This window comes from Rhinolophus ferrumequinum, chromosome 7 (assembly GCF_004115265.2).
Source record: "Rhinolophus ferrumequinum isolate MPI-CBG mRhiFer1 chromosome 7, mRhiFer1_v1.p, whole genome shotgun sequence".
NCBI classification, from domain to species: domain Eukaryota; kingdom Metazoa; phylum Chordata; class Mammalia; order Chiroptera; family Rhinolophidae; genus Rhinolophus; species Rhinolophus ferrumequinum.
In genome coordinates this window covers 89,815,800-89,836,604 of record NC_046290.1, presented here as the reverse complement: position 1 = coordinate 89,836,604, position 20,805 = coordinate 89,815,800, and the positions used below count along the sequence as shown (strand labels likewise).

Sequence of the window (20,805 nt, the reverse complement as noted above, 5' to 3'; positions counted from 1 at the left end):
TCTTGGACCCTTTATCAGTTTAATGTAAAAATAGGCGTGGAAGTAGACGGGAGAGGGCAGGTTTTAGACAAAGAAGAAAAACAATGCATAACAATGTAATGGCTCTTAGATGACCTGAAACACTGAACAGAAATAGGAGGAAGTATGTGGAGGAAGAAGTTCTGCGAATATGATGTCTTCAAGGAGGACTATAGGTTAGTGAGCCAGCCAGTGATAAAGCAGCAAAGACCTACTCAGGTGGTTTATTGAAGAGTCATAGGGAAGTAGAAAGAGAAAATAATGACAACCACAGCAAGATCAAACCTCACAGGGAATGGAAGACTTTTCAGGGCTTTGAAAGTTATGCAGAATATCACCTAGTCATTGGTAACTTCTACAGTGGGTGGCTGTTCCTTTTGTGGGCTTTCTATTGTGCTCAAACTTGCCTTGGAACTTAGAGTCGTGTCACAGTCATTCCAGGTCTCAGTTACTGTTTTATAAAAGATGAAGTTTCTTGCTCTACCCAAGAAGTAATGGTGAAAGCCGTAATTATTGATAACATTTTGACAGCAAAATGGCTCAAATTCGACTTACTATAGTTGATACCATTGATGTTATTCTGCAAATTCCCTGGACACATTAGCCAGAATCAAATCGTATAACTTCTGTTATTGGAAAGAATATCTGTTGCCCATAAATCAAGTATTTGAAAATACTGTCCCTTCAAGTGGTAATGCATAATCAGGGTCCCCAGAGAAGCCACCACTTCGGGTTTGTTCCTGACTTCACTTTGATCTTCCTGTCTACACTTTTGTTTCGGTTTCTCTGCCACAGACACACGATCACTAAGTATTATTGTTTGATAATAACTAGAATTCCGATTACTGCCATCAGTAAGAAGTTGGAGAAACATGTAAGTATCTGAGCAGGACAGTATCAAGGGAAACTTAACCCCCACTTTATCTGGGGTGTTAAAGCTGAGCTGAGCTGAGAGATTCCCTCCCCAAAGCCGAACCCTGCGATTGGAGAACAGGGACGCCTAGTCCTCCCGCATTTCTAGAGGGGACCCCGAAACGCAGCCCAGTCCCGGAAGACGGGGGCTGACGCACTTCCGGCTGCTGTGACAGACACGCAGTCTCACTGGGTTAGGGTGAGCAGAGTTCATTGGTAACAAGCTCGCTGGCCTACGATCCCCTGGGTCAGCTCCCTTTTCCATTCCAGCACCCCCAGACTTCTCCGGGGTTCACGGTGAGACGTGGGTCCAACGGGGGAAGACGGGTGGGGACAGAGGTGGATGAGTATGGCTGTGCTGCGCGATCCCTCACGTCACGACCGCCCTCGAACGGGGCGGAGGGTCCACGTCCCCATCCTGCACCCCAGCCTTAGCGGTAGGCAGCGCCGTTTCCCTGCAGACAGCCCTGGATCCAAACAGGAAGGGAACGACGACGTTTTCATTTCCCGACTAAGGTAGGATGAGATGCCTGGGGGACCGTGAGTAGACAGTCTGCCTGTCCCCGGGAAGAAGCAGTCTCGTCCTTGGTTTTCACCCAAAGGGGTCGGGGACAAAATGACTCGTTTAATTTCCGTGTTCCCTAGGGAATCATTCCATTTGCTCTCTTTCTGGTGAGATGTTTTCTAAGTTCCTAGGGACCCCGAGGTGCAAAATGAGGAAAACACAAGGCTACCAAGCAAGCTCCACGGGCTGTTTTTTTGGTGGTGGTTGTTTTTTGTAATAGTGGACAAGTGTAAACCTCTTAAGTGTTTACAGATCATCTGCTCACCCCCAAACCCACCACTATTAATGGTGGTGATTAAAGAGTGTTTGAAGCCTCGTGAATATTGTGATTTGGATGCAGTAAGATTATATATTCACCCTTTTCCTTTAAGTTTCTGAACTTTCTGAATTTTTTTTAATGTATGATTTCAGACATTAGTTGGATTTTTCAGTTGTGGGAGCTGAGTTTGACTTGGTGCGGTGTTTAGTGAAGGGAGTTTGTGGTGGTGTAGTGGAAAGTGTGTTGGGCCGTTAGGAGACTAATTACCAGTGCTCTCTGCCACTGACTACAAGGATGGTCTTGGACAAAACACCACCAAGTCTCAATTTTGTCCTAAGTAAAATAAACTAGCTTATCTCAAAGGGCCCTTCCAACTTAAAAATTCATTGATAGAGTGATATAAACTGAAAAATCCAGCTAGGCCAAACCTGATGCCCCATCTCCATTTCCTGCAGTACCACCACGATACAGAAAGATACTTTCATTGTGGAGAGAGAGGTATAAGAAAACACAGGCCAGTGCTAAAGAGATCATGAATAAATGAATTGTGGAGAATATACTGAAAGCAGATCAATGAAACCTTATTGTTTGCTGGAGAAATAGGTTGGTTACACAGTGTAACAGGAAATATATAAGAAACTTACCCAATTGACACATAATTTTTTCTGCGTTTTAAACCCGCTGCCATTAATATTTCTCCCATTCTTACTCAGATGTTTCATAAATAACCCGACAGTCGCAATGTACTGAAATCTGTTCATTTATAAATGACATGCCCTTCTAAGTACCGAAATACCAGGCCTATAATGAATTTGTTGAACTTTGTACAAATGGGCAGAAAATGTTGACATTGTATTCCTTAAAACAAATATTTTTTAAATGCCTGTGGGTTGGAAGGAACAGTAAGTGACTTAAGGGCAACCATGAAAGCAAAAGACAGTCTTTATTCTTGAGGAGTTAATCTAGTTGAGATAAGGCATGAAAGCATTAAAAATTAAATTTCAGCGTAAAAGCTATCAAAATATTGCAGACCAAACAGTGATAGAAACAGTTAACGAGTCTAAAGTCAAAAGATGACTGGGTGCTAGGATCATTCAAGAAATATAAAATAAAACCTAGTCTTTCTACAGCTGTTTGCCCAGAATGTGAGCAGGAAACATCCAGGTGGGCCTGTCCAGGTTGGAGAGGCATGACTATGCTCCTGCCCTCATCTCTGCATCTTTTGAGTTTCACCTCCTTGGAGTCCCTTCATTTTGATAAATACCGTCACGTGGGGGAAGGCCTCTGGGGATGTTATGCCCCCTTCCCCACCTTTAAAACTTTAACCCAGGTGTCAAAAATCAAAATTCATTTTCCTCAATCTTAAAATACCTGAAACAGAATGGAATTTTCAGAAAATATATCATTAAAAATGAAAGGAAATGAGCAAAGAAAATATGATAGTTGGAAGATGAATATAAGAAGGGCAACAAATGATGACGGAATATATTAGGTTGGTGCAAAAGTAATTGCGGGTTTTGCAGTTATGTTTAACTTTTTAAACCGCAATTACTTTTGCAATATATGCTATAAAATGGCAGCAAAAGTTAGGGCTTATCAGGAAAGATTAAATGAGTTTCAGCATTTTAAAAATATAAATACAAGTTCTAGTTTTCCCTACAGATCATCTTGTACACTCTGCTTTGGTGATCACTTTTTAGAGTGACTAGATGTCACTGTAGCAGCATAGTTAGGGCCTTGGGCTTCAGACTTGGGTTTGAGTACTGGCTCTACTAAACTATACGTTATTTAATCTTTCTCAGCTTCTCTTTTTCATCTGTAAAATAGGAATAATAAGCTTGTGTACTTTATTAGGTTTCCATGGATATTAAATGAGCTGTTTATGTAAGGCATCAAATCTGCGTGGCACACAGCTAACACAAATGACAGTTGTTCAGCATTTACCATGTCACACCATTGGATTTAGTGAATTGTCTTCATGAATACTTACATGAGGTGTTGGCAGCATAGCAATACAATGTTACTTTTTAACACTTCTATTAAATTTTTCTACCCTACAGGATTGTAAAAACCAATCTCATAAAATATCTAGCTCAGAAAGGACAGTCCTGCAAACAGACCCTATTTGGATCAAGTGAGCCAGTTCCCTTGAACCTGAAATAATGACTGCTGAATCAAGGGATACTGCAGATCTGTCTCTCCAGGCTACTCAGGAGATGGAAGGCATAGTGATAGTGAAAGTGGAGGAGGAAGATGAAGATGAGGAAGACCATTTTCAAAGAGAAAGAAATAAGATAGAGTTATCCCCACAATTTCCTAGTCGTTCCACAACTATGAATGAGAGAGCCTTATTATCATCATATTTAGTTGCATATCGAGTGGCAAAAGAGAAAATGGCTCACACAGCTGCTGAAAAAATTATTCTTCCAGCATGTATGGATATGGTACGTACAATTTTTGACGATAAATCAGCTGATAAATTAAGAACGATACCTCTTAGTGATAATACAATATCTCGTCGAATCTGTACTATTGCAAAACATTTAGAAACAATGCTCATTACACGGCTACAGTCTGGTATAGATTTTGCTATCCAACTTGATGAGAGCACTGATAATGCAAGTTGTCCGACACTCTTGGTTTATGTGAGATATGTGTGGCAAGATGATTTTATAGAGGATCTGTTGTGTTGCTTAAATTTAAATTCACATATAACTGGATTAGATTTATTTACTGAATTAGAAAAGTGCATTGTTGGTCAATATAAATTAAACTGGAAAAATTGTAAGGGAATTTCCAGTGATGGAGCAGCAAATATGACTGGAAAACATAGCAAAGTTATTGAAAAATTGCTAGAAGCAACCCATAACAATGCTCTTTGGAATCACTGTTTTATTCATCGAGAAGCTTTGGTATCCAAAGAAATTCCACCAAGTCTAATGGATGTATTGAGAAATGCAGTGAAAACTGTTAATTTTATTAAAGGAAGCTCACTGAACAGCCGACTTCTTGAAATACTTTGTTCAGAGATTGGAGTTAACCATACCCACTTACTGTGTTACACAGAAGTTCGTTGGTTGTCTCAAGGAAAAGTATTGAGCAGAGTATATGAACTCAGGCATGAGATTTACACTTTCCTCATTGAAAAGCAATCTCATTTGGCAACTATGTTTGAAGATGACATTTTGGTAACAAAATTGGCATATTTAAGTGATATTTTTGGCATTCTTAATGAATTAAATTTGAAACTACAGGGGAAAAACAATGATATATTTCAATATGTTGACCATATTCTAAGATTCCAAAAGACATTATTGTTGTGGCAAACAAGACTTAAAAGTAACTGCCCTAGCTACTACATGTTCCCAACATTGTTACAACACATTGAAGAGAACATTATTAATGAAGACTGCTTAAAAGAAATAAAATTAGAGATATTGTTGCATCTCACGTCTTTGTCTCAAACCTTTAATCATTACTTTCCAGAAGAGATATTTAAATCAGTAAAGGAAAATGTCTGGATGAAAGATCCCTTTGCCTTTCAAACCCCAGAATCAATAATTGAGTTAAACTTGGTGCCTGAAGAAGAGAATGAATTGTTGCAGCTCAGTTCATCATTCACGCTGAGGAATTATTATAAGACATTAAGTTTATCAGCATTTTGGATTAAGATCAAAGATGAATTTCCGTTACTAAGTAGAAAGTGTATATTGCTATTATTACCATTCACAAATACCCATCTGTGTGAACTAGGATTTTCAATCTTGACGCGATTAAAGACAAAGAAAAGAAATAGGCTCAATAGTGCACCTGACATGCGTGTAGCCTTATCTTCATGTGTCCCTGACTGGAATGAACTTATGAACAGGCAAGCACACCCATCACATTAAATACAATCTTTGTGAAATTTTGGTTTTGTACTTAATTTTTGGCAGTGTTTTGTATATTGTATTTAAATAGTAATAAAATTCTATTTGGAATTGACTACGTTTCTTTTTCCTGCATAGCAACAGTAAGCATTGTTTTAGGAAACTTGCCAGTTACGTGAAGGTGTGTGTACAGGGTAATATTGTAAAATACGTTTCTGGGAATTGCTGTCACTTTTGAGAAATAGCGCTTTTGATAGTGTTATGCTCAGACCCGTTCCCCTGTCCACTGCTGCTGTCTTATTCCTTCCTTTCAGGCAGAGCCCCCTTCAGTTTCTCACCACGGATGGGCCTCTGTGCTCTTCCCTTGTTTTAATTCCAGGAAGTGAATCTCGATGCTAATCCTGGTTTAATACCGTCCTCCTTGTCACTGGGTTTATGTAACCAGGGGCATGTGCTATCCTTCTAGCTAATGAGGTGTGTAGGGCAGTCTATCAGGATGTGGCTGTGAAGGTTTCCCTTGCTCTCAGACAGGGACACAAGAGAAGAGATAGTGATGATACTGGCATAGTTTATGAATCGCCCCAAACCCCCCCTTAAAAACACAGCAACTAGGATAGCAAAACTGAAACCCATAGGCAGCATCTACAACAATACCAGCTGACAGGTCCCACCAACAGTTACAAAATTAATGTAGTCACAAGCCACTGTGTAAAAGGAAGCAGAAAAGCAACAAGCATCTGAAAGATCTGAGAACTGCAAAATAATCAACAGGTAGGTATTCGTGCAAATTTCAGTGAGCTGTATTGAGAGAAGCACACTTCAATAGAGGAGACGTTTTAGGGGTTTGTGGTCAAGTCTGGGAGCAGTTTGGGGCCTGTGAAATAGAGTCCAAATTGACCAAGAGGAGGAGAGACCAAGTCCTTGTGTCCTTGAGGATAAGCCAGAGCCCAGAAGGTGAATAATTCTGGGGAAGAGAGCCGGGGCCCCAAGCTCACGCTGCAGACCTCACTGAGCAGTCGGTCTGCGGGCTTTCTGTCCCAACTCCCCAGTTCTGAGACAAGTCTGACACAAGCAAATGGGGGTGGTGTGCCCGGTAAACGTGTGTGCCCTGTCCAACGGCTGTGTGGAGAGGAAGGGGAGCCCGCAGCACAGCCAAAGCCTCACCTACACCCACCTGGGCCAGCGTTAAGTCAGGAGCACTGGACTCAGCAAAGTGGCGGTGAGAACGCTGGCCTGGAGATGCTGGCATTGAGTTTTGACATGAAAGAAGGAATTGGAGTTTGGAGGTGACTGATGGCAGAAGGCCCCACACAGAGGAGTCAGGAGATTGAGTCCAGTCACGGACCTGTCACTTCCTAACTGAACTGGCCCAGATTTACTAAGGATGTTTTGCAAACAGTCCTTATACATTATCTGGTGCAGTGATTACTGTGAACACCAAACACTCCATCCTGGGGGGTTGGGTTTACCACATGTGCAAACCCTTCTTCCAGTTCTTACCATTATGGTTGGTGCCAAAGGGGCGATGATGCAAAGGTGGGTCTTCAGCCCAAGTACCAGATCCCGGATTTAGGACACTGGTTTCTAGCCCCGTATGGCCTTCTTTGGCTGTTCCCACTGCAGTCCGTGGGGGCCCAGGAAATTAGGAAACTTTATGGAATGTTAAAATGATCTGTTGAATTTCTTCATTTTATAGGTGAGAAAACTGACTCACCAGCCATTATTAGAACTCTTGGTTTTGAATGCTTCCCATGTTTTTTCCTCTATGTTACAGAAGTATCATTTTAATATTAGACTCAATACAATTAAGAAGGAAAATCTATGCTTAATAATATATCCCAAAAATAGAGGAAAATGGATTTTGGCTTATCCATTATTTTAGGATAATTGTGCCAACAGCTTTTCTCAGCTGCACCTGTCAATTGGCACAATCTACGTTTTATTCTTAAAGCATATATTCGGTCATAGCCCTTACAGTGCCTGGCTTTTGTCTAATACAGGACAGGGAGTAGAGACAACAGCCCTTTGTAAATCAACTATGGGCACCAATGAATTTGGAAGGGCGTAATTTTCACATGCTAGGAGGCCACAGCACCTCTGACCTTCCACTTGGCATCTCCACCTGCCACCTTGTCATTCTTAAAACTCCTCCCTGGCCCTTACCTTCTTTATCTAAACAAGGAGTAGGCGGGCAGGTAAAGATGGGGTGGGAGAGTTAGTGAAGAGCAGAGAACCTCCGAGTCCTAAATACTCCTGGCATCAATTTGAGACGCCTGGAAGCTGCTAAGGCAAGCTGTGTTTGATGCTGCAGGGGCAATCAAAGGGGACAAACCATGGTCCCTGTTCCCTACTGGAGGGAAAGCCTTTGAGGAAGACAGACTTGGAGATGACAACCAACTCAAATGTAAGCAGAAGGAATCAAGTACTAAAACACAGGTGAGAAACAAGGTTCTGTAGGCCCTTGAAAGAGAGGATTTGAATGATGAAAAAATTTCATAGATGAAGTCACATCTAAACTGGGCCTAGAAGGGGAGTAGACGGAAGGGCATTCCAGCCTAAGAGAACAGCATGGTCAAAGGCTGTGGTGTGTTGTGGGAATGACGTGGAGTTCTCAATGGGAGTAGACTGGGGCCTGGCGGTAAAAGGCTGACTGCAGGAGTCAAAGATGTGTGCTGTTCAAGCCACTGGTAACCAGCAAGAGCACTTATACCACCAGAGCCTAAGACTGGAGAGGGTTAAGAAGCTTGCCTGAAACAAGACGAGAGAGAGGAGATGTGACTGTTTTGTTTGTTTTCAAGTATAGGGAAAACATGGGTAGGTTTATAAAGAAAAAGAATCAATGGAAAGGAGCACCCATGTCCATCACTGCCTCGACAGGAGGACATGAGAGGAAAATGTCCTAATTTCTCTCTTCTTCCTCAGCAGTCTCACCTCTTGTCCTTTCCTTTCCTTGTGTATCTAAGGAACTGGTGTTCCTAGTGTCATCGAAGAGGATCATCCCAGCCTCATTCTCCGTACCATTCCCTTCTGTCTCTGGGATCGTATTCCACTAAATTGTCTTCTCGTTTAAATATCCTCCTTTTCACTGACTCCTTCTCTCTATAAATACACTCATGTATGTAGCGAGGCGGGGCTGCCTTGTTACCACTGCGTAAGGGTGGCAGTGCAGTTTACCATGTGGTCTCCACGGGCTCCAGCCTGGGCAGCCCACTCAGCCTTTGCTGAGGATGACGGGAGTGCAGTCATCATGTTTTCTGTGGTGTTTAACTGGAGTCGAGTGGTTGTTGTCTAAAAGTTTTCTGTCTTGCTAGGTTGCCCCTTTCCTGCAGGATTTTCTTGTGGCTTTTTAAAGTCTGCACCCATTGGCATTTCTAGGTGGCCAGCTTCTCCAGCACCCAGTCTGGCACATATGGGGTGGAAAAAGAACCCAGGGAACTCACTGCTATGTCATCACTTGGGTTCCAAGGCCTAAACACAATTTCCCTTTTATCCACCTTTCAGAGTCTTCGTATATTTGTTTTACACGACAAATTTACATTTCCAGAGTTTTTAGGTATATTTAGTGGGAGGAGGGGGAACAGTACTCTCCTTCCCAGAAGAGGAAGTGCCCATAATCTCACTTGAGTTTTCTGGTCATGCGTTCAGAACAAGATGAGTTGGCAAGATATGTATTTTTCTTCAGTCATTTCCAGTGACTGGAGTGCAAGTACTGAGTAGGCAGAGGTTGAATTTCATCATGACTGATTTTGTCAAGTGAGTATGCCGAAGCAAAGAGGGACGGATTATAGTGATAGCCCATGGGCTTTATGATGGGTCAGTGGGGTGAAGGACAGCAAACATGTAACAACATCAGTGGGCTGGAGGCCCTGGCAATATGGAAAGGTGGTCGGGTCTGTATATATTAGGTTGGTGCAAAAGTAATTGAGGTTTTTGCAATTTTTAACCTTTTACACCGCAATTACTTTTGCACCAACTTAATATTATAGAAAGGAAGCTGGAAAGATAAGAGGTAGTTATCAGAGTGGAATGCATGAAGTTGAGTTTCAGGTAATGACGAGATCTGAAGTGTAATTGCGGTAGGATGGAGGACAGGATTCGGAGAACTGAGAGACCAGTGTGTTAGAAGGACCAATTGTGTCTATTTAGAAATTATCAAGAATTAAGAGAGAAGTATTTTTAAAGTGATGGTGATCCAAGATATAAAATCAAGGAGAAATAAAATGATGTAGAGGCCAGTTGCCTGTAACAATGGGGGAGAGGAAGTGAGGGTGACAGAATCTCTTGATGATACTGACAACCTTTTCCCACACTGGCTCCCAATTCCTGTTAGCTTTTTTGTTCCTTTGAGAAACTAGATTCGTATAATTCCATAGGCCATTTGCATGTAATCTGTCTCCAGTTTTTCTAGATTTTCAAGGCAGGAGCTTTGGCTTTCTCCCTCACAGGGATGTGACCAGGGTCACCATGCATAACGAGCACCAGAAAGCCTGTTCTCACCAGGTCAGGTGTTTGGCTGGCCTAGACCATAGCCTGCGGGTTTCTGCACTCCCTGCTTTGTCATGACCCTCTGGGCCTGAGAGGGAAAGCTGGGTCGCCATTGTGGGTTGAAGAAAGAATCAACTAGAGGACATTTCTCTAACATGTTTCCTTCAGGGACACATTGGCTCTGCCCCCTGACTAACAATCTCACTACGGATGCCCCACTGCTCAGCATTCGCTCCCTAATCTGCTGAGGATGACAGCAGATACAAGGCAGCAAATGGTACCCGTTTGCATATGGGAACAAAACTAGAAGCTGAAGGGGGACAGCCAGGGGAAAGAAGTAGGAGGGAAGGAAGAGAAATTACATCGATAAAGCACCTGCTATGTGTCTGGCACTACATTAGGTACTTTCTTTTTGTTGTTCTCACAGTAACACAGTAGGGGGCTCTTATTTTTCTGTTTTTACAGATGAGGAAAATGCTCGGAAAACTAAGTAACTGGCCCGTTGTCACATTTACCAAATGACAGAGACAGGATTCAGACCAACGTCTACCTGAGGTGAAAGCTTATGCTGAGGCAAGAAAGCATCTAGAAATTACAGCATAATGACCAGGGAATACAGAGTAACATAAGTCAAGTCACATTGCAACAATTTGCTAGACCATAGTGTCTCTCCAGTTTTCTGCTCATGCCAGTTTTAATGAAGAAGATATTGCTTAGTATATAAGTGAAAAATTAATTGGGCTTATTACTACTCTTAGTTTTATTAAAATTAAAATAAATAGCTGAAGATCTGACATATGCAACTATAGTTATTCATAAGCCCAGTCTTTTCCTAGCCACTCTTTTCGGCATGGAGGGAAAAAATACCTCTTGATAGATTCATAAATACGTTACAAACATATTTTATGTCCATGTCCCCCAGGTTGCAAGTATCTCCCACACACAGATGTGCAGTATGAGGATGTACAGAGAAATTGGCATAAATAAGTAGACACAGATACAAAGTAGTAGGAATATAAAGGGGAAGATATGGGTCTCTGAGGAGTGGACAGACAGACAGCAAGCAGTTAGGAAAGTGAGGGAGGGTTTGGAGATCTCAGGTTTGTAGCAGAACAAAGGGCACTGTGGCCAGTCCACAGTACCAGGTCTCCAAGTCAGTGTACAGCTTTATGATAATTATCACTGTAATAAAAAGAGGGCCCCTGAGCATCTCTCTCCTGAGGAAAAAAGGGTGAGCAGGAGAGGCCCGTGCTGGGTTGCCAGAGCCAGAGTTGTCCCATGGCTTCTGAGTTTTCAGTTTCAGCCAACAAGAGAATATCTATTCTTCAACCAACTTGACAAACTCTGCACCCTTCCTGTTAAGCACATGATACACCTTTTTCTCTAGTGTTTTTACAAATATTTATTTGGACTCTAGGATGCACTCAAAAGAAACAAAGGCAGGATACTTAGTCTTCAAAGGTTGCTTTCTAGGCTTGAGAAATCAAGTACACTCACATAGGAAGCCTGAAGAGCACAGACACTGAAGCCATTCTGCCTGGGATGGAATCCTGGCTCTAGCACATATTACCTGTACTTGGGTAAGATAGTTAACTTCTGTGTGGCTCAGTCTTCTCCTCTATAAAATGGGAACAATAACAGGACCTACCTAATAAGTTTGCTGTAAGAATTAAATATATATTTTATATGTTTTATATATATATATATATATATATATTATACATATATAGGTCATATATATATTATATGTCCTATATATGTATATATTATATATAATATATATACCATATATATACATATATATATATGTATATATATATGATATACATGATATATACTAGGGGTGCCAAAAAATGTATACACATGGCTTGTAGTCATCTTTTGTTATCGGTATATACTATTACAATTTAATACTTTTTTCCTTTCTTAAAATGTATATACATTTTTTTGGCACACCTGGGAGGTGCCTCACATGTGCTACCATACACCTGAGAAAGAAAGAAAGGAAGGAAGGAAGGAAGGAAGGAAGGAAGGAAGGAAGGAAGGAAGGAAGGAAGGAAGGAAGGAAAGAAAGAAGGAAGGAAGGGAGAGAAGGAAGGTTTTTGGTCTTATCTCCCACCATAGCAGAAAGACAGGCACCTCCAATTACATTTTCTCACATACACGCAAAACCCACCACCACTGTTACTGTGATCCCGGTTATTACAATTTGCCCCCACATCACTCATGGTGGTGACTGGAGTCCTCTCTACAAAAGACTTAAGCAGTCTAGATTTGGCCCACTTCCCTCCTTAGGGCTGTTGAGTTTCTGGCAGTAAAGTCATTCAGGAAATAGAGACACAGAATCAAATTTGGACCCCTCTTGGACCGATTACGATCAGAACGTTGTTACCTTACTCTTTGGGAATGGCCAGGGAAGCAGGGGCAGAGGGACCTCTAGGAGACTTTGTACGGAAAGCAGAAGTGCACAGTAGCCTCCCATAGCATTCCACGTCATGCTTGCCCTTCCACGCCACCTTCTCCACACGCCTTCTGGAGCTAGCTCAGCCTCTCAGACTCACTGGTAGACAGGCTCAGGGCATGAAAGGTCATTCGGTCCATTCCCCATCCAGGACATGGCCATTCTTACAGGAGCCTTAACAGATGGTCATGAGGCCACCACTTCCAGGGCAGACAGCTCAGTACTCTGACCTCTCTGTCTCACATGGATGGACTTCTCTGAGCAGTCTAACTTACAGTTACCACATTTTTAAGGCAACTTCCTCATCAGGTTTCAAGAAATGACGCATAAAACGTATGCAATGAACATTTGCTTGAGGGACTTGGTTGGAGGATGTGGGGCAGCACAAAAATTATTCAAGGGGGTGTTTCACTTGCTGTTTTGACAGGTGCCCAGATGTACAAAAAGACCAGTATAGTAGTAACAGTCATTTCATGCAGACAAGATTGTAACATCCCCAAACCCCTATTTCCACCTGCCACCTTTCAGCAGATGATCTCACCTTGTATTTAGTTTTCTTAATTAAGAAACACAATTGTAAACTGATCTGCCTACCACCAAATCTATAGTCTTTGTGTCTCCAGCCATTTTTTCCTTTCCCCCTCCTATGCCATGGAGATGGTGGTCCTTCTATTAAAAGCAAATACCTCCATTTGCGCTCCTGGTTCCATACCATCCTTTCTTCTCAAGAACTTCAATTCTATTATTCTCTTTTCTGGTTTCTAATCTCTCTCTCTCTCTCTCTCTCTCTGCTGGTTTATTCTTTTGAGCATACAAGCCTGTCCTAATACCTCCCGTTTTACAAAACCTCCTTTTTCCCTAACACATCCTTTCACCCGCCATACCTAACACCGCTCAGTGCTGTCAATACAAGTGATATGGACCCTTTCTTTGTTTCCTGGTCACTCTTCAGTCTACTCCAGTCTCGATGCTTCTCCCTCCACTCCACTAAAACTGCTCATGCCTGAATTACCACTTGAGTCTATGTAGCCAAATACAATGTTGCTGGGGTTTTTTATCCTCATTTTACTTGAGCTTTCAGTAGCCTTTCAGAAGTTGACCATTCTGTCCTCTTCAGAACACTTCCGTCTCTTAGCTATAATTTATTGGTTTCTCTCTTTACTGGCTCTTCCTTCTCTACCCAGCCTCTAAACATCGCAGGTCTACAGACTCAGTCCAGGGTCCTCCTTTATAATTTTTTCTCTCCAGAGGTGATCTGAGTCATTCCTATGGTTTTGAACACTATCTCCATTTACTAGTTTATCACTGCCAAATCCACGTCGTCATCCCAGATCTATCCTCTGAGTATAGGACTATGTAAACTATCTACTAAGTATCTCCACTTGGATATCTCTCATGTATTTCAAAACACGGTTTATGTCCAAAACTACGCTCTTCGTCTCCCTATACTCCGCACATAACATACCCCATCCTTTCTCCTGTCCCAATCATTCCTAGCTCAAACGGCGCCACCAGTCACCCGATGCTGACTCCAGAAACCCAGTAATCAATACTGACATCTGCCTCTCTCTCTCACTACCTCACCTTCAACCTATCATCACATTCTGCCAATTGTAGTTTTTGAAAACAGCATTCATGAGGCATAACTTACATATAATGAAGTCCAGCCATTTTAAGTGTACGACTCAATGATCTTTTTTATCATTCTGCTTTGAATTAATGAACTGACTTAGTCCACATCTCTCCAACCCACTCCCACTAGAGTCCATGCCTTAAGCCACCGAGGAGTGTAATCTAAGCAATCCTGCTTTTTTCTGCTCTCAATGCCCCCATTCTTCAGTCAGCACTGACTTTTAAAAATATAAACAGGATTGTGTCGCTCATCTGCTTAACACTCTTTGATAATTTCCCATCGCATTTAGAATACAATCTAATTCTTTACTACAAGAGCCCGGATGAACAGCCCTCATCTACCTCTCCCACGTCAGCATGTACCACTCTCTCTCTAGTTCACTGTGCTGCCGCCAGCTCCCTCTGCCTGGAATAGAGTATTTCCCTTTACTCACCTGCCTGGCTCTGTGGAGTTAAACAGAAATCAGCCAAATGAGAACAAGTAATGGTTATTTATTCAGAGCTCCCTGTAACAAGGTAGTCAGCCACAATCACTTGTTTTGGCAGAGACTCCAAGGCAGGCAAAGGAGTGGGGAAGAGGGAAGGTCTCAGGTGTGCCTTGATTGGAGTCTGTTGCCTGGAAAGCTTTAGGGGGGCTCACTAGCAACGGGGCATCCTCTGTGACTGGTTAAGGGCACATATTTGGCTTTCTCTGATTAGTCCTAAGTTAGAAGCAAGGGTGAAACTTAGGGAAGCTGTCAGTTGTTAATCAAGTCCTGGCTATTTGGGGATGATTGTTACAGGGGTTATTGTTTGGCTTCCTGCCCTGGTTGCTAGAGAAGTGGTCTGACATCCTACAAGTTTGGCCTGCACATAGTAGGTTGGCTTCCTCAGCTGGTTACTATAGATAAGGGGTTAGTTTCCTGGGCTGGTGCTGGAGGTTGTAGGTCAGGTTCTATTTTTATGTATGGTCTGGCCACTGTCTGTTTTTGTAGTCAGTCTCTTAGCTCTGCACCTTCTTTCTGGTCTCAGTTCAAATTTGACTTCCTTAGAGGCCTTCCTTGCCCACCAATTTAAAGTAGGTGTCTTTGTTTTTTCTCATTATACCCTATCCTTTTCCTGTGACATTTCCCAACATTTTTAATTACTTGTAATCTATCCTTTTAGTTCATGTCACACATAGTAGGTCCTCAACAGATATTTGTTGAATACAATGATGAATGAATGGATGTAGAGCAGGATCTCAGATGCCCATTCCTTTCTGACTTTGAAAGGTCTCAGGATTATAGTGTTAGCGGTGGAGGGGCCCTTAGAGCAGGGGTGTCCAAACTGCGGCCCGCGGGCCAACTGCGGTCCGCAATCCATTGTTAATTGACCCACAGCAAATCCCAAAAATATATTTAGTTTACTTAAACAAACCAGGTGAGGCAATACGTACTTCACCTCGAGTGAGTGGCCCGGCTGTTTGTTTAACCGCATTTTACCGCATACGGCCCGTGGTAAAAAATGTTGAAAAAATGTGGACACCCCTGCCTTAAAGGCTAATTAATCTAACCACCACACCTTTTACATGAAAAAGAATAAGGCCCAAGAAAGTAGTGACCTGCTCAGGGTCAGTCAATAGTGGAGAGCCAGAGCTAGCAACCAACCCCGGGTTCACAGCACCAGGCACAACCCTCCTTATCACAAAGCCAAATAATGCAGGTCCTGGGGCAGGCTGAGTTTCTTCACTCTTCTTTCTCAGGAGTGCCTACTTTTCCCATTTTAGATCACCACTGTGGTGTTAAGATTAGTTTTTTCAGTTCTGGCTCTGCTAACAGGTTTGGTAATGTTGGATAAATTATGAACCTTGCTGGGTCTATTTTATAGTATCTGCTCCATCTTACTTACAGGGAAACTGCAAACTGAGATAATGGATTCGAAAGCACTTTTTATCATTTAAGCCACCAATACTCTCTTAACACGTAACAAAGCAGAACTACCCTACTGAGCTACTAGTGCACAAAAAAGAACTGGAAGCAAACTAATATTCTAAGAATATAACTAATATTCTAATATACATGCTTAGCTGACTTCTTATCCTTGCTACTCAGGTTCTGAAAATACAAAAACCAGGCAAATAGTCCTCCAAAGCTATAAGGACCCTCAATTAGAGAGGATCATCTCTTTCCTAAGAAGAGAATTAATGCTGAAGATGAGAGACACGAGCAGGAAAGAAAAAGCTGTTCCATCACCCTAGAGGCTGGGACCAGTGCACCAACAATCCACTTTCCACAGCTGCTCCTCCCCTGGTTTGTTCAGAGGGCCTCAGAGATTATTCTGGGAAGCTAAGGGCATGTTCCAGGCTTCCCCTTCCTGGACTAGGACCGAGTAGGGTCCCCAAATGGAAGGCAGTCTCTCAACATCTTGCTCTCTTAAGAGAGAGATATGGCCTCCCTTTGCGGCAAACACCTATGCCAACGGAAAGCCTCCCTGGGAGGCTGGGACCGTACAAGAAAAAAGCCCCACCTTCAAACACCTCCTTTTCTGGAAAGATGGAATGGGGAAAGGAGCTCTAGTAATTTGCTGCCGGAATGAGAGAATTAGAAAGCTGTGAAAACATTAGATACAGACCTTCTTTTTCCTCGTTGTAGGCAAAGGACTATCTAGGTTAGGTTTTAAGAGACCTGAGGCTCTAGGCTCCATTTCAGAGTTACAGTCAAGTCATAATATCACTGTGCCTCCATTTCTTCATCTGTAAAATGGAACTATACTACTTGCTTCCCCTGCAGAGCTTGGGAAGATCACATGACAATGCTTTGGAAACTTAACTATTTAAACATAAATACACATAAAACTACATAAGAAAAAACATACTCTACATGCTGTAGAGAAAAAATCTCAGGCTTCAGAGCTGGGCACATTAGGGATTCAAATCTGAGTCCAACTCTCACTCCCTGAGTATGGATAATTTATTCACTTTCTGAGGCTCAGACTATTCAACTGTAAAATTGGACTATACTCCTAAGTAGTTATTGTAAATACAGTCTGACAATTAAGTTCGCAAACTCATCCTATTATAGAAAAAGTGCTACACACCTCATTGCTGAATATCACTATGGTCACCTTCGAAGTACTCCCCTTGTGAAGCTATGCACTGATGCCAGTGCCTAGTCCACCCTTCAGAGCAATTTTGGAACTCTTTTTCTGGAATGGCCATCAGAGCTGTCATTGTATTACCCTTGATGTCCTGAATGTCATCAAAATGTCTTCCTTTCAATATTCCTTTATCTTTGAGTAAAGAAAGAAGTCATTGGGGGCCAGATCAGGTGAGTAGGGAGGGCGTGCCACTACAGTTATTTGTTTACTGGCTAAAAACTCCCTCACAGACAGTGCTGTGTGAACTGGTGCATTGTCGTGATGCAAGAGCCATGAATTGTTGGCAAAAAGTTCAGGTCATTTTTGTCTAACTTTTTCACGCAGGCTTTTCAGCACTTCCAAATAGTAAACTTGATTAACTGTTTGTCCAGTTGGTACAAATTCATAATGAATAATCCCTCTGATATCAAAAAAGTTTAGCAACATCATTTTGACCCTTGATTTGGACTGACAAACTTTTTTGGTCGTGGAGAATTGACTGACTTCCATTGTACACTTTGATGCTTTGTTTCAGGGTTGTATTGGTACAGCCATGTTTCATCACCAGTGATAACACAGCCCAAAACATCATCTTGCCCCTCCAAAAGGTTTTGGCAAACTTCAACTCTCCTTTGCTTTTGTTCATTGGTGAGCTCCTTTGGGACCATTTTTGCACACACCTTTCTCATGCCAAGATTTTCCTAACTGTTTCTGTATCGATGTTTACTTGGTCTGCTATGCTTCTCATAGTCAGCCGATGGTTTTGACACACAATTCAATGAAGTTTTGCAATGTTTTCATCAGTTCTGTTCATTACTGGCCGCCCTGACCACTCCTCATCAGTAACTCATTCTCTCCCCTCAGAATAACGTTTAATCAATTTGTACACTGCCGTTTCTTCATGGCATTATCCCCATAAACTGGGACTAACATGTCCCTGATTTCTCTTCCACTCTTGCCAAGTTTAACAAGAAATTTAATGTTTGTTCGTTGCCCTGATTCAAGCTCATTCTTGTAACAGGATATGAAAACATGCAACAATAATGAACCCAATCAGCAAAACACCACCCCACATTGACATGAACACAGCTGTGAGACACTGACATACCAAGGTTATGAAACCTTACCGAGCTGTTTGTATAGTGCTGCCAGTGTAAGTGCATGGTGGCAAGTTCACGAACTTAATTGTCAGACATCATACATGTGTTATGGACTACACTGTGTCCCCCCAAAATCCATACGTTGAAGTCCTAAAAGTCTGTGTGACTATATTTGGAGATAGGGCCTTTAAGGGGGTAATTAAGGTTAAATGAGGTCACTGAGAAAGGTGAAGGGATTAGAAAGTACAAATCGGTAGTTACAAAATAGTCGCAGGGATGTGAAATACAATATGAAGAATATACTCATCAATGTTGTAAAAAACTATGTATGGTGTCAGATGGGCACTAGACTTATCGGAGTGATCACTTCATAAATTACATAAATGCTTAACCACTACATTGTACACCTGAAAATAATTTAAAAATACATAGTCACAAGATGTAAAGTACAGCATAGGGAATATAGTTAATGGATTGTAATAGCTATGTACGGTGTCAGGTGGGAAGTACACTTGTTGGGGTTATCACTTTGTAAGGTGTGTATGTCTAATCACTATGTTGTTTTGTACACCTGAAACTAATAAAAAAAATGAAAAAAGAAATGCCCAACTTCAAAAAAAAGGTTAAATGAGGTCATAAGGGTTGGGTCCTCATTGATAGGAATGGTGTCCTTATCAGAGGAACAGACACCAGGAGTACATGTGCACAGAGGCAAGGCCATGTGAGGACATAGAGAGAAGGCAGCTGTCTGCAAGCCAAGGACAGAAGGCTCAGTAGAAATCAACCCTGCGGACACCTTGATTTCTCACTTCCAGCCTCCAGAATGGGGAGAAAATACATTTCTATTGTTTAAGCCACCCAGTCTGTGGCATTTTGTTATGGCAGCCCGAGCAGCCTAAGACACCATGTAAGATCCTTAGCACAGAAATAACCACATTATCCGGTGCACAACAAATAGAACATTTTTTTCCCTTAGAAACAAGATTATACTATTGTCCCCATGGCTTGTTAAAATTATTTATGTAGACCGAGTGATGCGTTTGTGCTAATCCAGTCATATCCTCTCCTGGCTGTCCTCATGATTAGTGATGTGTATTTTTAATGTTTCCAGCCAAGGTTAAAACAAGCAGATGCCATACTGCTTCGAACTCATGATCTGCCATGCTCATCATTTTGCCTGTCAGAGGTACCAAGGGACAGATGTGTTGTGAAGAGGCAAAACTGTCATTGACATCAATTCCAAAATACACTAGTTCCTCCATTGTGGTACTCGCCCTTGAATTTCCTTAATTTTTTATCTGCTACATTTTCTGTATCTCTGTAGGCACCCCATTAGTTTATTACCCATGGAGTAAGAGTATTTCTGTTAATTTTTCTCCTTATCTCATTATGATTTCAAGGATTGTCTCTTAGTTCTACTACCTGTGGCTTGGGAGGTTCAAATTTGTGATCACCTTAAATTTTGTAATTTCCTTTTTCTGGAATATCTCTAGGTGCTGTTCTTTCTCCTGAGGTCCAAACCACCAGAGCTGCACTTTATGGTGAAGGCACCTATCATTCTGTACAAGGGCAGAACAAAGCTTGTATCTTATGTTTTGTCTCCAATGCCTTTCCTAATGGATGCCATCATTTGGGTTAAGTCAAAGCACAAAGCTGGGCTGGGAAGGGAGAAAGGGACACATGGGAGAGGGGCTTCTTTCTATATCCTGCTGGGGCCAAATACTAGGGCGGGGGGCAAGCGGGGGTGGGAGGGGCCGTGGCTACAAGCAGCTGGCTTCCCCTCCACCATCCGCAGCCTAGAACTCAGTCACGGGTTCAGCCCTGGAGAGGGACATCAAGCAGAACACAGGACCTTCAGGACAAATAGAACAAGTCCCAGAAAGCCTTACAGAAGTGCTTTCCAGTCCCATCCCCTCCCCCAGAGCCCCCCGTTTGCTAGGATCCAGCAGAATCAGTGATTCCCTGAGCCTTCCTCTATAAAACTAGGGTAATTTAACCTCCTCCTCAGTCTGGGGAAGAGACCAAGGTTAAGAAGCAGCTCCTCACCAATGAGTAAGAAGTAGGGGCTGATGGGGAATCTCGCCTCCTGGGTGGAAGGCGCAGGTCACAAGTTTTGAGAACTAGGGCACGGTATCTGTCTCTAATTGTTCTTTCTGCAGGGAAAGGACCCCAAGCTAATGACCAGGACCCGGTCCCCCTAAGATGGCTCCGGTAGTTTTGTACAAAAACTTTTGATAGAATCAGTCACAGGCTTCTTCCCTGCCCTAGTGCCTTAAGCAAACATTTCTACAGAATTCAGCCAACGTGCTCAGGACATCATTTACCAATGTAATTGCAATGCAGATTGTACTGTTCTTTTGCCTTTAGTCCTTTTTAGTATATTCATGAAAATGTTAAAAAGGACAAGG

At 42.2% G+C, this 20,805-nt stretch overlaps 1 protein-coding gene across 2 annotated transcripts; it reads left to right on the top strand.

Moving 5' to 3' along the window:
* The first annotated feature begins 1,095 nt into the window (after positions 1–1,095).
* FAM200A (family with sequence similarity 200 member A) lies at positions 1,096–5,726 on the top strand. 2 transcript variants are annotated; one of them, XM_033109977.1, is made up of 2 exons: positions 1,096–1,446; positions 3,815–5,726. In XM_033109977.1, exon 2 carries the CDS (start codon positions 3,917–3,919, stop codon positions 5,642–5,644), a length of 1,728 nt encoding a protein of 575 aa, XP_032965868.1. In that variant the 5' UTR covers positions 1,096–1,446; positions 3,815–3,916; the 3' UTR covers positions 5,645–5,726. The 2 variants fall into 2 exon arrangements, with proteins under 2 accessions (XP_032965868.1, XP_032965869.1); XM_033109978.1 differs by having other exon boundaries at positions 1,098–1,227.
* Positions 5,727–20,805: the final 15,079 nt, after the last annotated feature.